This window comes from Accipiter gentilis, chromosome 25, assembly GCF_929443795.1.
Source record: "Accipiter gentilis chromosome 25, bAccGen1.1, whole genome shotgun sequence".
Lineage (NCBI taxonomy): Eukaryota > Metazoa > Chordata > Aves > Accipitriformes > Accipitridae > Astur > Astur gentilis.
The window spans coordinates 10021022-10039189 of record NC_064904.1 but is presented as its reverse complement, the minus strand read 5'-3'; the positions used below and the strand labels follow the sequence as shown (position 1 = coordinate 10039189).

General features: G+C 36.6%; 1 protein-coding gene across 6 annotated transcripts in view; it reads right to left on the bottom strand.

Moving 5' to 3' along the window:
- WDR25 (WD repeat domain 25) overlaps positions 1 to 18168 on the bottom strand; it is a 736496-nt gene that overhangs the window by 687028 nt on the left and 31300 nt on the right. For 5 of the 6 annotated variants that reach the window (XR_007509641.1, XM_049829063.1, XM_049829062.1 and 2 more), the window contains 2 exons: positions 11074 to 11221; positions 548 to 678 (listed from right to left, as the gene is read on the bottom strand). The exons of the other annotated variant lie outside the window; for it this stretch is intronic. Coding sequence is in view for 4 of the 5 variants with exons in the window: in XM_049829063.1 (XP_049685020.1) it covers positions 548 to 678; positions 11074 to 11221 (279 nt within the window). In the remaining variant the exon portion in view is untranslated. The remainder of the gene's footprint in view (positions 1 to 547; positions 679 to 11073; positions 11222 to 18168) is intronic. 6 annotated transcript variants of the gene reach the window in all.

Genomic DNA, 18168 nt, shown 5'->3' with positions numbered 1-18168 from the left:
CAGCTTGCCTTATGCTTCCACTGGCCAAGTACAGCTCTAGTCTTACCTGAGCTCTGAATGCCAGCTGGGAGCACGCTGTTCTTCATGGTTCATGATGAGGTAAAGGCAGAGGCTGTACATGCCTTTCTGTGGCCTTTCACGAATGTAAAAATTACTCCAGGCTTCTACACAAAAGGTACAGGCACACACATCCTGACCCACATGTAACAGCTTGAAGAGCAATTTAGCTGTACTGCCTCCTACTACACAACTGCTTTTCAGAATCCTGAAGTGAGCTACTGGCTTTATTTAATTCAACTATATGTTACTCCTATTTACATAAGTAAAAAAAAAATAATCCTATTTTTTGTGTACAATGTTCCTCTTCATGTTTCAAAAACATTACAGAGGTTCATATCAACAAATGGCAACACAATTAATGACAAACGCAAAATACTTCAGAGTAACGCTTCATTAAAAGACTAGTACATCTATCAGCTTAGTAATGCACAGCACATCCAACCTCGGAAACATTTTAAAAGAGAAAGAGAAGAAAGATTTCCATTACCTTAGAAGTCCTTATATCCCAAGCTTTAACTTCTGGGCTGAACCCTCCACAAATGAAAATATTTGACTCTGTAGGGTGGAACTTCAGTGCGCTGATCCTAAATTCATTTTTGCTGCTAAATATCTGTTTCCCTAAAATAAAGTGAGAAGTGGAGACTAAAATTTGAGCAGAAAATGAAATATATTATTCATTCCAACCTAGTTTCAAAAATATCAAGGTTGTCAAAGGTGAGCATGTTTATATTAACACATTTCAAGTATCTGAGGCTACTCTGATTTACTGAAACTATGAGACTGAACTCACTAATTTCTATCCACATGAAATTTCTCCTGCTCGTGGGCCTCTGAACCACTGACTGCTTCCTACTGAAAGGGGAGAACAAGTTCTTTCCCACACTAAGGAGAGGAGCTCCATCGAGGTCCCGGTTCAGTCGAGATGCAGGACTAAATCTACAAATCTAATAGTTAAATGTTTCCTACAGAGAAGCCACAGTATTTCTTTCAGTGGTATAAAATAACTAGAACCAAATACTGACTGTACAGAAATACCACATCCCAAACTATACTACAACTCTCTAGTTGTTTACTTATATTTCTATGAAGGTAGGAGTGAAACTTCATCTTGAAAGTAGGAAATAATTTGCATACCATCATATGAAGGCAATAGCTGTTCCCATGGATACACTGTTCCCAACATTTAATTGCGTACACTAATCTCTGCAGGATCCTGTGGTTACTATCAATTGGATTGTTGACGCTTTTAAAGGCAACAGAATTCTGCTAGGTTAATTTATAGCAGTTTTCCACAGTCCACTGCTTCCTTTCATCCTAACAAATTCATTATATTAATGTATATTCACTGAAATATAATTTTTGGAACAGCAGCATGGACCAAGATAAATACATTTGCTCAGTTTCACAATTTCAACTGTGCTTTATATTCTACATATCCACATTAAATAAAGTTACTGCTTTAAGTCCCAGTGAAGGAGGTACTGCAGAAGTAAAAAAAAACAACACAACCCTTAAATACTATGACAAAAGCTTCTTAAAATATTCATTAATCTACATTTTCAGCAAGTGAGAGTTGCCTTAAGACAGGCTTTCTTAAATAACTGAAAACACTTCAAGCTAAAAATATTAGGGAAGGTGTTAGGTGAACAATACTGAAAATCATTCATATAGATATATATATTTTTTTTTAATGCTTATTTCATGATTTGGAGCCAATTTCTTTGATTTTGTCATCAGTTCCATTTTCCCCATCTGCTGAAGTCAACTTACACAGTCAAGAGGCTTAGACTTGTCAAATTATTTATTTATTCGTTTTAAAGAAGAGAAGAGAGAGATATTACTTCATCACACGTGCTCTTCAAGCTAGCAGGGGCAGGGAAAATAGATTGCAGGGACCATTAAGGGAGGAGTGAGTGTTATTCTATGTGAACACTGGGTTTTGGGCGGGGGGGGGGGTGTTCTTTTTAAAAAGATTCTCCACTGATTACCCACACAAGATCTAAAGGGTCTCTCTGTCACTACTGAGTGAAGGACTTAATTTAGTCCCTAAGTTCCTTCCCCCAAAAGAGAAAAAAGTCATAAGGGCAGCAGAGGTTCCCTCTACTGTCATATGCAACACTGACCATCTCTCACCATGGGAGCTTTCAGTAATCCAGCAGCTACAGAAGGAAAAAAAAAGACTCCACAGGGAAGGAAAAAAATTATTAAAATCATCAGTTATAGGAGCAACAAGATATTGCTTTCATGTATGCCATGACCATCATCATCTGCGGGCTTTAGAAAAGCCACATACACATGCACCTTACTCTTATCTACAGCACTTGAGAAGATACTGTATTTCCCCATGGAGGCTCACTTGTCAGTTTAAAAGCACTTCGCTCCCAAAGGAATTTGGTTCCTACTAGCACCTATTTTAATAAACACTCTGGGAGTATGATCAACAAGTTTTCAATGGTACTGCAGCCAGAAATTAGCAAAAGTGCAGCCTACCTGTACTAATCCTGTCAAACAGATTTATAAAGGATGCATCAAGAGGTCACCATTATTCATAAAGTGTGTTGTCCAAATGGCATTAGACATATACATAATTGATCAAGTGGAACTCATCACCTAAACTTCTGACAAACATTAATTGTTTAACTGGTTTTACTAAAGGTAGGGGTTTTTTAGGTTTTTACCACCACAAGACTTCTGAAAACTGCTTCTTCTATAATGCATACGTTTTTCTTGCCATTGTGCTCTTTAGCCTAAGACATGAGAAAGTCAGGTAAAACACAACCAAAAAAGATGTGCACTAAATTCAAGATGCATTTCATCTACTAACTACAAGATCTGTTACCTTTTCCACAGAAAGACTGATTTAACGTGATTTGTTATTAATTAGTCCATTTTTCAATCTCATCCCTAACTACTTCCAAATAATTCAACCATTTGCTCAATATTTTCTCCAGAAACTAGAATTGTCTATTACCCTACTCCATCTCCCCCTGTTCTAAGGAGAAGCAGGCACTGGTTTTGCTCTTTTCTTGTCTTCTAGAGGCTGTTATTTATTCAAAAGCTCTCAGTGACAGACATTACACTGTAATGATCTCAGTGCTATGAATTCTACATTACAGCATAATAAATAAACACAAACAAACCAAGCATCTTATTCACCTCCATACTCTTTAACATCCTTCTTTTTCCTATTTTAAACTGTTACCTTACTGTTTGATGTAGATATTAACCATACTAGCTTTTTGACTGGTCTGAGGAGCAGTCACAATACATGAATCTTAAAAGCTCAGGCTCTCCAATTAATACTTTGAAATACAACTCTTTCTCATTCTCTCACCCCCACAAAGTAAAATTCAATCAAACATCTCTTTCTGGAAATTCAGTAAACAGTGTTCTGAAGAGTTTGGCATAGTTAGACGTATACATGAATTTCATTCTACTGCCATGTCACATAACATGAGAAAAAAGCTGGAGCGCAGAAGACCAAAGCAGCAGTAGCAGATAACAGGACTACAACATTACAGAAAGGAAACTCTCCTATTGCTAGAACTGAAATTTATGCACAACAGACAGAATCTAAGTTGGACTGCTTGTCATACAAATATGCCCGACCCCAGCAAAATGAACTTTCCTAACATTTATATTAATACATCCCTTAAACCCTTTGCTGAGGCACATTCTCTAAACAGTTATGAAACCTCTATCACTATAAATCTTTCAGAACCTCAGAAATTTAGGGAAAATATCCATCTGAGAGATGAAACAGATCACTGCGGAAGATGATATGTGGCAGAATAGCTCATGCAATTCAGTATTTTAAAACAATGACTTCAACTCTTAGCCCATTTCTGTACAAACTTTATTTAGTGTTTTTTACTACTACAAGCAGAATTTGCTGCTTTGCAGGCTGTAACCATGCTATGATGGAACCTAGCCCCATAGCTTGGGAAATCCAGCTTCAGTGTTTGCTGGAAACCTTGCTCCACCTTTTGTGGAAGTTGGTATTTGCAGTTATGCATGTTTTTCACTACAATATTCAGTTAATAAACTGAATTAAACATTAAACATTCAACTTTTTAGGGCCTTATTTTATATATTGCAAAAGATGTCCTTTGAGCAGAAGACTCCTTTATCCATAATAGAACACAACAGGTGTAATTCAGCAAGCTTGTATAAACCTGTATTGTGTATATATTTATTGCATTTTAGTCCCTAAAGGCAGCATAACAAAGATTCAAGCAACTTATAGACTGTAGAAAATTACATCTTCTGAAAATCTATTTGGCTAATTGAGGGAAAATCCATACCACATATCATTTCCCCATATGAGAGGCTGTTATTCCAAAGCAGAAAGCAAATGTTTCTCTCAATCTTTAATTTTCACAATTTTGGTAACAATATCTACTACATCTTTGCAGTGTGATTTATATTCTTGAAGTGCTTTAATTCAATTCTTCATTCATTAAAGGCTCACCAGTAACATACACAGTATGAAAAAAAACTTTAAAAAGATCTTGAACATATGTTTCTGCTCCCTTATGCCGCAGCCTACTGTGAACCTGCTCAACTATGAAATCAGATATTTTAAAGGCTATTTAACATTGTGAATTTTTCACAGAACATCAACACAGTTATTGAGCACAGGATGCTTCTGTAACTGTGTTTAGGGGTCCTCAGGTTCACACCCCTACCTGCATAATCCAAAAACATTCACCTCCTTACACTAATCTGTAAAGAAAAGTGAAACCCAAGACTTACAAGGACATGAGAGTAATCTTGCTATACAGAACGGATTTCCCTACTGTGTTTACAAAAAGACATGAGACAATATATTAAAAAAAAATCTCATTACAGTCACAATCTCTCTCATGCACAATTGTGAGCAGAACGATAGATTGATCAGACATAATTTGTTCTTAACAAATCCATTGTACCTAGGCATGCTTACAGATGGCCTTATTATTTTTCCAAGAGCTAGTTATACTGACTATATGTTTCTCCTGATTTTTTCCCCTACAGTCACAAGTTTCTGGCATGCAAAGGTGCTTGAAATATTAAATAATTTTATCTTTTACCTTTGAAAGTGTCCCCCAAATCAACATTTTTCTTTCTTCTTATTGCAAAGACGTTACATTATTGAGTATAAAAGTAAAGTGCTGTTACCTCCTAGCTGGAGAGTGACCACTAAACTGTGTTCAACGTACAACTTAAAACTGCTGAATTTGAGGGGGAACTTTTGACCTCACATCATAAATGTCTGTATGCATTCAAAAGAAAAAAAAAAAAAAGAGAAAAAAAAAGAAAAATAAATCAACTGAGCTTTTTTCTGAGGTGTCATATAAAACCTTCATGCATGTTAAAACAACATACTATCTACATAGTACTGGGAGAGAAAGGGAGGAATAGGAGAAGAAAGTCACAGCTCTCCTGAGGTGACATTTATGTATGAGCACTAAAACTCCTATGTGAACAAAGACAATTGCATTAACAATAATAATGTTACATCTATAGGACTACCAAATTAGAATATAAAAGAAAATATAGAAAAGCAAATTTGGACTATCCTCTTGGAGGTACAAAATGTTCCATTAAGAAACTCTCAAAATAATGTAAAATAAAACAAGTTAAAAAAACCCACAAACCAGATTTAAGTGACCACTTTATCTATAATTTGAACTTTCTTTCAAAACCAACAGGTTAATTTCAGTATCCTGGCCACGGTAATGTGAAAACTTTCAAAATAATGGGGAGTTTAAATTACCCACTATAACTCTGAGGAAGTTATATTTGAAATTAAGCTCAGTCCATGAACTAAAATACAACTGCAGCATTTGGCAACATAGGAATTGTGCCAAAATTTCTTGGAACATTTCCTCTGTCATAATATTAAAGAAATGAAAAGTATCTACAATATGCAAATAGTATCAACCGAGCCAATGTTCTGCCTATGCTATTGTACCAATTCATTTGTGACTAATGAAAAATCTACTGATGAATAAAACATATATTCCAAAAATAAAATAGTTATAAATAAATTTTTAAAAACACTATTACCTTTCTAAAGTTGGTAGAGCATCTCCATTACATCTGGACATAACAGAAGTTAAATGCCAAATGTACTTGACCCAGAATTGTTTTCAAAGCAATTTTTTTTCAGTGCTCTCTGAATATAGCACTACTTACTACTCTGTAAATAACAAAGTGTCTGAACTATCACTAGTAGAAAATGACCACGAGTGTGGTGTTAGCAGAGATGAACAAAACCAGGGAGTCTCACTGGTTCAGAGTGCTGCATTATTATCACATTTGTGAAACCTTTCAAAAAGCTTTATTTTTATAAAGAAATAATGTAAATAAAATAGGACAATTAAAAAAAATTAACCAGTAATCTTTACAGGCAGCTCAGCTACAGGCTTTGGATCTACTAACATTGATGAAACCCCATATTGCAGTACTGAATTTGCCTCACGCAAACTGTAGCCACAGAACTGCTCACGCAAATGATGCATGTATAACCTTGAGTTCCTTAAACGTTTTATGCCTATTTTGGATCAGATCCATACTCTGAATACATACAACAGTTTTCAAGAAAACTTGTGGAGAGTCTTAGCTTGACATCCTGGTGTTAGGACAATGGATGACCATTTAAGATAATAAATGATGATCTATAAAAAAGAATTTAGAAAAAGAAGACTTGGACAACAGCATTTATTTTCACCAAACCAGGACAAGTGAACTCCTTGTACCTCAATGATTTGAATTCTTCTCCTTCCCTGTTTTTCATCATAGCATCAACAAAGCATGTAGGTTGGACCTCCAGGGCTCAGCTAGTCCAAACCCCGGCTCAAAGCAGGTCCACCTGCAGCAGGTTACTTTGGGGTCTGCCCACTGAAGTTCTGAGTATCTCTAAGTATAGAGACTCTACAGGCTATCTGGACATTCTGGTTTAGTGTGTCATGACCCCTGAGTTGAGCCAAAAAGTTTCCTGTGTTCCTACATTTGTCCTTTGCCTCCCATCCTTTCACTGCACATCTCCGAGAAGAGCCGAGAAGAGCCTGGCATCATCTTCTCTATGTACTAGGTAAACACTTGCTAATCTGGCCCAGGATGAAGTTGACCTTCTTTGCTGCAAGAGAACGCTGCTGATTAATACTCAGCACCAGAACCCCCAGGTATTTTTCTGCAAAGCTGCTTTCTACCCAATTTAGCACCAGCCTGTTCTGTTGCACAGGATTACTCCATTCTAGATGCAGGACTTTGCATTTGTCCTTGCTGAACTTCATGAGGTTCCTATCAGTCCATTTTTCCTGCTTGCAGCATTTTAGATCTTCTTATATATAAGAACTTCCATTAAATACACTTGACAAGGGGAAGATGTTTGATGGCGTAAAACTGCAGGATAAGATTTCATGGATGTGTCTTCTATCCTTGCATCAGGATTTCTATGCCAACAACAAAAATTCTGCTTTGTGATTAATGAGATTCCAGTGTTTGCTTCTATTCTGATGTTATTTATATCACAAAGATTTAAAAAAAAGGAAATAACTCCAGAAAATGCAATATCTTAGGTCAAGGGATATGCAAACTTAAGTCCAAGCTTAGAAACAAAGTTTCCTGGAGAATTTATCCTAGCACTGTTTGTTACAACAATGCTGGCACATTCCTTTGAAGAATCTTTTAACTAGCAGTCATCAGACCCAGAACAAACAATTAGCTAGACTACAATTTTGATTTAACAGGGCAGAAACTATGTTCCTATCAGAAAAACAACACAAAATGACAAAAAAAAAAAACCAACTGAGCAGCTCAATGCCACGCATGTACAAAGCAACCTTTCCTAAACTTTTAGAAGTAATTGTCTTCAGACTGTTAGGTTTCTTTTGGTGAAGGACATAGAAGTTTTTATAACACAGATGTAATATATAAAATCTATACTGAAAACAAAGACAAGAAAGATTAGACATTAGCAAACATGACTAGAAAAATGCTGAACGAGAACAACATACACAAGAGACAAGAGCATAAAGCCTTAAAGACAGCATTATTATTTATAAAATCCCACTGGCATGCATTTACTGCATTTAAACACAGTGGTAGTTAGTTCAGCCTAGCAATGGAAAACAATTAAGACCCCAGTCCAAAAAAGTATCTAGAAGTCCTCTGTGAAGGAACAGTTCTAACATCTATCTGAAGTTAATCAAAGAAGAAATCATCTCAGCACTGATGAAGAGCGAGGAGGAATGAATGATTCAGTGAACTAATGTAAATCAAAATCTTATAGCTGCCTTAGTGTTTTTCAAATGGAAATGAGGCTTTTTATATCAAATTGATTTGGATTCCAGAGGCAAACTGCTTGCCCTGTTTCTCTGAAAATAATTGACTGAAATGTATGAAAAAAAAAGAGTAACTTTGCAACAGGGAAGGAAATCAGAAACTGGCCTGCACATGTATGAAATCAGAATAAAATTCCAATCACTCATATCATACTTTTCCAAATGAGGTGTGTATCACTGAAAGTCAGGTCCAGACATCAACATTACAACTGCAGTTCAAAGGAGCTACAAGGAATCCCGTGTCTTCGAAATAAGGCAATAATGAATATCTGGTATTTTCAAGGACTATAAGCATTCATTTTGCCTTTACACATACAGTTTATTAAAGTAGTTTGAAATACTACATAACTTACAAGTCAGTAAGGAAAGAACCATTTATAAGCTTATCTGTTTTGAAACTTGGTAAATATAATTCATTATTGTTGTCATTGCCTAAAACACTAGAAATACCTTCTTTCAAAGGTACCAAATACAATCAACTTAATCCAGACTACTATCCCATTACTGGATAGTTAACTCAAAGAGACATTAGAAATTAAAGTATATGATTAAAATCATGTGTCTTTGGAATTTGTTCTATGATTTTACAAAATTATATTTTTCCCACAGTAGTCCCTTCAAATGACTCAGACAAATAAAATCTATTCTACTGCTTTAAACCCTATTAAGAAGGTAGCCATTCTGTTTAGAATTTGTAAGCACAAAAGTCAAAATTAAATCCACTTGGATTAGTAAATTCAGTTATATATGAGACTAGAAATGAGGTTGCTGCAATGAAACTGAAAATAAAAAAAAGACAAGTCTGGCAAATTAATGGCTTAGTTTATTAACCTCATGTACTACTACTACTACATCAGATATATTAAGAGCTTTTCCTCATTACAAAACCTGAATATTCTCAAAACATCAATATTCCGTAATTGTGTCACATGTTTTACATTCCCAAACTACAACAGCTCCTTTCCTGCCATCATTGAATTTAAATAGTTTTGGTATGACAAATGTTGAGAAAAATAAATTATTAGAGCATGGAAAAGAATCTTCTTTTCATGTGAACAATATTCGCAAATTTCCTTGGCCACTTTCCCAGTTCATCTGAATAGGACTTCTGCTCTTCAGATATACACATATAATGGGCTTCTTACTTTTACATAAGAGAAAACCCTCCTAGACAAGAACTGCTTCTAATTTTTGTAGGGATTTCTTTTGCAGTCTTACAAAAAAATACTGCACCTTTGCAGGAGTTAAACATTTAAAATAAATTAAGTGGAAAAAATAAAATTGCATCTCTTCAGGTACTATTTTAGGCCTAATCTTTCATTTACACATACACAGAGGTGTCCCATTATGTACAGCTCCAATGAATGATGCTGTATGAATACTGATAACATACATAAAGGAGAGAAGAAATATAGCTGATAGAAGTGCTTTAGTTTGTGAAGGAGACATGACGAGAGGCAGCATCCAGGAAATTAGTTGTTAAGGTCACAACAATCAAATCCCAGATCAAATTCACAACTGCATCAAAGCAATCCAGGTTCTGCGTGGCAGGTGCACCCACCCCAATAAAGACCAAAACTTCTTGACTGCTGAGAGAAGAGTTAAAACTAGAAGCCAATGGTTTGGGGGTTGAGCTACCTGGCCCGTGTGGTGATGGGAGTCACGTACACAGAGTGCTCCAAGTCACATACCTCAGCTACCTGAGCCCACCAGAAACGCCCCATCCAACAGAACACCACCGTTAAGAGAAGTTTTTGGACCTCCGACCAGATACGACCACGACCCCTTTGAGCCAGTCTTCCTCAGAGCAGCGGGTCTGCAGGCAGGGACTCTCCTCTTAGGTTGGGACGCCATCTAAGGAAACTTCCTGGGATGGAGTGCCTCGCCTTATCGGTGAGCAATATGCGCATTTGACCTCATCATTCTAAGCTTAGACTTGGTTACGGTTCATGTAGCGATAGTTCCCAGCTGACATCCGGAACCTGTACATAAACTGTGTTTGTCGCAGTGTTTACAACCTAATATTCCTGTTCAATCTGGTATTTATATCTCAATACCACATAACATTCCTGTTCAATTTGACTGTTGCATTTTGATATCATTAAAGAAAATCGACTTTTGAAACATATCGCTGTCAGCCTAGTGCTTCTGTGACATTCAGTCTCAAAGTTTCCTGCCAGAATTTAAGTTTCTATGCTCCTAATTAAGGTCCAATTCAGGGGAAGAAAAAAAAAAAAATCACCTAATTAACTTTAAGCACAAACTTAAAACCAGCCCAATTGAGAATGAGGTACAAGCCTATGTTTAAATTAACTATATGTATAAATGTTACTGAAGTCAGCCTTAAGAGGCTCTTCAAACACTTTAACTAATGTTCATGACAGAGCATTAAAAAAACCACACGTTTCATTCTATTCATCTGTGCAGTATCTGACAACTGAAATTACATGTGATCATGACGTTAAAGATAGACGTTAAGATCATGACGTTTCAGTGTTTAAATATCTCCAACTACCCTTAATTGCTGAGAGATTATTTTTTTTGTGGGACACGTTTCAAAAATTCTAACTTTGATCTATAGATTTTATCTATTTTTTTAGAAGAACGAATAAGGCTAAGAAGATCCAAAGTTATCTGTACTCAATAAAGATAGGGCTATAATGCACCCTTATGTGACTTTTACCTGTTTCTACATCTGTTAAATGCAGCATGGAATCAAAGCCCCCACTGAGGATCCTTCTTCCACAAGATGACCACCGAGCAGCTCGAACAGCACAGGAATGACAGGAGTATGTTTTTAAACACCAGCCTGTATCTACAGCATCCCATACCTTAAAAAGAAGGATAAGGACAACTTTATAAAGAATCACAGTATTTTTTTCAACGTTACTGATAAGTAGCTACAGCAAATCGTCATGGCTGAGAAGGCTTTGCATTCTGAAGTCATATCTGCTAAGCTGTAAAAGTCTGTTTGAAATAATTGCACAGTTGATTAGAATTAGAGCATTTTATTAACAAGACACAAATCAGTAATACATTTTTATGACTTGTATTATTTCTTGAAATGTCTACTATGCTCTCAATGGCAATTCATGTTATACTTTCCCATTCCTAACGCTGCCCTACCTCTATGCAGGCATGTATCCAAATACATTTTCCCTTTAAATAATTTTTCTTCCGAATTTTTGTCTCTATCATATCTTGCTTTCCATCAAGTAAGAAGAATCCTAGCAGATTACAGATTTCACATCTGCCTATAGATAGGCTATTATCAGTTTGTAATTTTAAGTAGAATTTTACCTTAACTTCACTGAGAGGGCAGATAAGAGTATCATCATGTGCTACATGGAGATTTCTAAGGACTGGTCTAAGTCCTTGTATTTTTCAGTCTCTTCTGGACAGAATTAGGTTGATGCTGAGCACTTCTGAAATCCTATTCCACTAGTTATCCAATTTTTTCTAAGTATATAACAACCAATATTTTCAGAACATAAACAATCCTGCTCATATTTTTAAAATAATTTTTAAAGAGAAAGACAATTGTTTCCAAATATTTTAGAAAATAGAATTAGTCTGAATTACAATTTCAGTTACCAAATCTAGTTCACAATAATCAAAACCACAACCTTTTCATGGTGCTCTTTTTGTCATAGTTTTAAGATAAAATTAAAAGTTTAGCAACAAATGACCCATATAAAGATGCAGTATCCTCACTTCTGTGAAAGAAGGCTAAATATCAAAACTATTTTCCCTATGAATATTCTGCTTCAGTAAAAGCTAGATTATAAAATATCTTATGATTGTACAGTACAATACCTGTTGAGTTGTCTAATAAAATGGATAACAAATGCTATAACCATACCACTAAATCCTACATTTTATTAATTCTAATATTAGTAGTACCAATAAATCAACACTTTGAGAACGCTTCATGATAGTTTTATTGCAGTTTCAGTAAACCCAAGGCAGCTTATTGCTTTAAAGTCACCATTTTACTTCATGGTACTTCTCTTTGCAATTAGTCATCTTCATCCTTAAAAAACTTGCAGGATGAAAACAATACTGCCTACGAGTTTAGAAGGTTATTCTGAATTTTGTCTATTCTAATCAATTTCTCAATTCTAAGATTGTTTACGTAATGCAGGGAACAGACTTGGCAATTAACAGAATACAAAAAAAATGACTTTTTTTAAAGTGAGATGAAATTCAACCTTCATGTACGTCGATGTAGGAGCACTGAAGTTAGTACCAAAATAAAATCGGCTGCATGTTTGTGCATTTTAAAGGACGTTAAAAACAAAAACAATTTGGTAAATCAGCAAACGTAAGTAGAGGTTTGCTTTCTTGTGGCAACATCACAATTCACAACACAGAAGAATGTAAAGGGGAAGAAAAAACCAAGACTTTTGGTAATGTATTTTTATCTTCAATTATGTTTTCTTCTTACTGGACAAAAAGAACTCGCTGACAATATCATTATTATATAGTCCATACTCAGAAGACAACATTCCATTATAGAAAATTATTTCATCAAAGTATCTTCTACCACGGAGTGCAGTTCTGCAATGCAAAGCAACCAATTATCATTAATTACTTGAATAGTCAGTTAAGACAGAAACCGTGATGGCCATACTCTAAGTATTCCACCCTACCCACAAGAAAAGAAATCAGGATAATTTTCATATTAAACTGCTTTTGAAAGTAAGTTTCTCTGCTTTAATGAGCTTTAATGATCATTTCAAGCGTCACAGTATTAAAAAAGGGTTAATTGTATCTTGGAGGGCTTTTAATATGAGGAAGCTAACGAATGAATCAAGATGAAAGGAAAAACAGGTGGTACATGCTTCAGATATTTTTCTGTCCTGTTTTAGTGATTAAGTATGAAAATTCAATTTTCACAAGAAGGATGAAGTAAAGCAAGTTCAACAGCACTTCTGAGTTCCCGCTTGATTAAAAAAAAAAGCTGTATAAATGGAAAAAGTGCACCCCTAAAGCTGCGCATTTCTCTCCATTACGTGAAGCCGAACAAACGATCCACTCTCGTGGATGAGACCACCGACCACACACAAGGGACAAGTTACTGAATACCACATTTCTCTTCACTGTTACGCTTTCCATCAGCTCTTTCTGCTCAGGTAATGGCAGTGTTGCAATGCCTTCTGGAATTAGAGCCGCTCGGACAAGGCAGCCTCGACTGAGGAAATTCACTTCATTTCTTGACAAGTAACGTAAACTTTTAATTGCAGATTGAGGTATTGAGGAAAAAAGACCAAGAGTTAAACGAGCACTGAGTGGAGCACCTTCCCTTCCCAGGCCCCATTTCAGTCCGGCGCTTCTCCCCCCTACTCCTCGCCCAGCTCCACCCGTTTTCACTCAGTCCCTTCCACTCCCTTCAGTGAGACAGCGGCCATCGCAGGAGGCTGGAGTCAGGGCCTAGAGGTTTCTTGCTGCCTCTCCTTGCACCTTACTCTTTTCACTCCCTGCTCTTTGCTTCTTGCTGCTCCTCTGCTCCCTCTCTCCAAACGCACATCTCTTCCTCGTCTCCTCCCACCACCTTCTGTGTGTCCTCATGTGCGTCCTCAGGTTTCCTCACATGTGTCCTTGTGGCTGCCCCTTTTCTTCAGTACGTGTGAACGGAGGCACCACATGCTCCTCTGAAGTTCTGGCCCACAGCGAGCTGTTTTCATCCATTTCAGAGCAAGCTGGAACCAGCTGTAGCAGCACAGGGCAGTTCATGACCTCCTCCCACACAGGCCAGCCCTGCAGCCCCTGCTACCAAACCCCCCACACAGTTAATGCCCAATACGAGCCGTCAGTTCAGACAGAAGAGTTAGGACAGACTTCCTTCAAGATACGGTCTGATGCAAATTCACCGGAGCCCGCAAGTGTGCTTTCAAATAATGCTGAGAGGTGCCACATCTGCTGTGGCTTCACAGCTTAATGGAAAGAGAAGGCAGAAGAGGATGGCAGACCCTGTCCTGCTGTGCAGTGGCAATGCTCTGCAAGCTTCGTCTGGGTGCATTCGATCCTAGGTATGGTTCTGTATGACCTGCCTGGGATTTTCCTTCAAGCCTCATATCTGGTGAATTTAGCTCAGTGTAACTTTGATACATTTGTGTGTGCCCTACGGCAAGGAGGATACTGTGCAGTGCATCCCCAGAAGAACAATTTCAGAGTTTTAACTTTCAATATTCATCTTCCAGAGGAAAAGGGAAGCTCTACTTGCTAGTTGCAGGAAGTGGTATTTGATATTTACAGTTATCAGCAATCACTTAAAAGATGCGCGCATGCCCACAGAAAGTCATATAAAGGTGAGCCATTGCATATCAAGAAACAAAAATGGGTGTGCAGAACTGAAAACAAGGCAATTAAAGGACAAGCTATGCACCTTCTATACAAATATGAAATTACAAAAAGGTGGGAGCTGTGAATGCTCACCTGTAACAATGTGTCGACCCCAGATTACAAACACCATTCTGTATACCTAGAATTGACAGAGATGTTAACCGTGTTATGCCCACAAATGGAGAATCTACTATAAATTGATATCAGGGAAAGATGCTTCAAATCCCATCAGAGGATCATCGCAAAGCCACCATCAAGTCTGCATTTTCTTAGAGAGTCTCTTAAGTAGTTCCCTATTCCTGTGTATTTCTACTGCTTAATCATAATAAGGGAAAAGTAGCTAGAGGGAGAGTTCCAACATACTCTATCCAAAGCTTGAGATGAATGTCTACTCAGTAGCTGGTGCTTACTCTCTACAGGCAGCCAGCCATTAAAAAAAGGAGAGAAGCTGCAAAGGGCTGAGTCCTTTGCATGTGAGTTTGCCTCTCTGCCAAACACTCAGATGTCAGATTAACAGATTCTACAGGATGAAAGGCATTTCAGGGTTTTTCTTTCAACTGAGATAGTCAAGTGCTTCAACAATAACTTGTGTGGAAGCCACTTTTTTCTAGTCCGTCTTTCTTCACTTTTTCCATATGCTGGATACGCTGGCTGAAACCAGGATGGAACAATAAGCCTGAAAGACTGCATGGGCGTAACCAGCAAGGTTGAAATGACCCACATCCCCAAAGAGCATCCAACATGATGCCTGAACCCAGAAACGTGTTCTCTAAACTACCAAGGGAAGTAATAAACAAACAGACACTAATCAACTGGTTTAGAACAGGCAATTCTGCAAGAAATATAGAACCAGGTTACAATATAGCCACTGGACTTCAGTATCAAAAGAAAGTTTTTTCAGGGCCTGGTACAAAACAGGGGATAAGAAAGTCCCCTAGGAATTAGGGCCATAAAAAACTTCCAATTTCAAATGAGTGAAGTTGTTGATCATGCCTTCTCTGCCAGAAAGGAACACGAATTACAGACTCTTTACCAGAAAAGGATCCCAAACTCATTCTTCTGAGTGGCATCTACATATGAGGTCAGAAAAAGGATAGGTATCCAAGAACAGTCTAAGGCTGAAGGCAAAGGCCGCAACACTGTAATTTAAAAAGTCATGGTTGTAACAACTACAGCTTTAATTTCAAAGTGTTTTTAGGAAATTAAGTGTCTTAGAACTATTTAGAAAGTCGTATTTTAAATACCAAAGGCTGCTGAACTTTAGTCATACCTGGTAATGAATACCTTTAAAATAAAAGTTTATAAAATAAACTCATAGATTTACATGGAATAAAGGCTTACATATTTAGTACATAACAAATTACTCAGGCAGAGGGAACAGTTCATTAAAAAATACACAGGCTGAAATATATATCTTCCTTCATCGGCATTTAAACATGTGTATCAAGTAGTATAGGACTAAATGCTATCATGCATCTGTCAAAGGAAGAAAGATTTATATTCAATTATTTTTACCAAGAGATCAACTGTTTCAAGTGTTGTTGCTTGACTTCAAAACTCAGCTCTTACAGAAACTCAGTATTATTTCTAGATTAAATACTAAATTCTTATTAAACCTGACATTGTTCTTTTATCTTATGATGTCAGATGTGATTTTAATTGCTGAGCTAAAAAGTTAAAAGCATACATTTCAGCCTGCTACTCTGAAAATACTGCTTATTGCCACACATTCAAGCAGTTTTATATTATAAACAATAACCAGTCCATCTTTTCCCCTTACAAAGAATCCCCAAAACAATGAAATATGCAAATGTTATTACGAAAAAGGCACATATTACTGTATTACCTCCCCTAAATCTACAATTATAAACTAATGCATTCTCCAATATTTGAAAGAAATAAACAGCCAAGACTTGAAGCTTTGAAATTAGCTAGTTATTTTCAAAGATTTTCTCCAGTGCCTTTCTGGCATTAAGATACCATGAACACTTTAATTGCATTTTTTCCAATTTTATTAAAATTGGCTTTAATGTATCAAGCTAGTTCATATTTCACTACTAGTTCTTACTCTTCTGTACTTCATTATTTATAACATTGCCTTTCCATTTCTTTTCCATCAACCACTTTCATTTCATTTCCTCTCATATTACAGCAAGTATGGTGATTACATAGTTATCTGCTAGGATTAATATATGGAGCCAAAATGGCAGGTACAAACAGCCAAGTGACAAAATTATAGTAGAGATTTCTTTACAAAAGCAATTTTCTTTTCACTTTCTCTGAGGCATGTTGTAATTCAATTGCTCTTTCACATTCTTCGTAATATTTGGAAATAAAGGCTTTAGAAGTTGCTTGCTTTCCTGTAGAGCTTAGGAACATTGTGAAAATACTGCAGCCAGCATTTTAGGTAACACAACCAGACCTCCTTAGCCTCAAGATCAAAAGTTTAAAAATCACGTAAGCAACTAAACAATATAACGGATGACATTTATTACAGATTATACGTTTCCAGATCCTATTTTCTGACTGAAAGGTTTCAGGAAAACAGCCCCTGAAAATAAAGTACTTTGGGTTGCAGATAATAAAAATTCTCTTGGTAAGTCACAAAAGAAAGCAGGAGAGGGCCAGCACTTGATATTCAAGTAAGTAGCAGCCCCAGAAGAATGTTCAGGGGTCTGCTATACTATCAACCAGCTCATAGGACACAAAATAAAGGCTTTTCTCTTACTGACCATCCAAACTAGGCATTCATTGCTAGAAAAAAAAAGTCACAGCAACATAAGCAGAGTAACCAAAGTAATGTGAGAACTCATCAAGCAGATGAAGACTGATAAATTAGGAACTGAGCATGTCTCTTCCATTGTCATTCTATGATTACCTACAACGCGCTTGCCTCCAAGCCAATTAGATTGCAGAAAAGAAAACACAGCAGCCTTACTTTTAGAAAGAGAAAGGTGCATCTATTCAAACTGGCAGTCACTAATTGCACAGTGAACCCAAGAACAATGACTCAATTGTGATAAATTAGAGGTTGGAAGCAAGTATTGGGAATTAAGTTGTACGCATTTTGAATTTCCATGCATAAAGGAACTACAGCAAAGCCAATCAAGAATACTAAACAAGAAATTTATTTCTGGAGCATACATAACAAAATTAAAAACTTTTTTAACTGATCAATTCAGGTTAATTTCAACGTAACATCCATACTAAAATAACAGAACTCTTCCCCCTTAATTTAACCAAGCTGTGCCATTCTTCTGTAACTACCAACTTCCTCTGTCAATGTCTCCTACTACATAAATGACAGCAAGAAGTTGTTTCCAATTTCTCAATTAATCTAAACACAAAGAAGGCATTTGAGAAACAGCCATGTTCAAGGATGATGTGGGATAGTACTGAGTTACAGGAAGCATGAAGAATTACTATGCTTTGA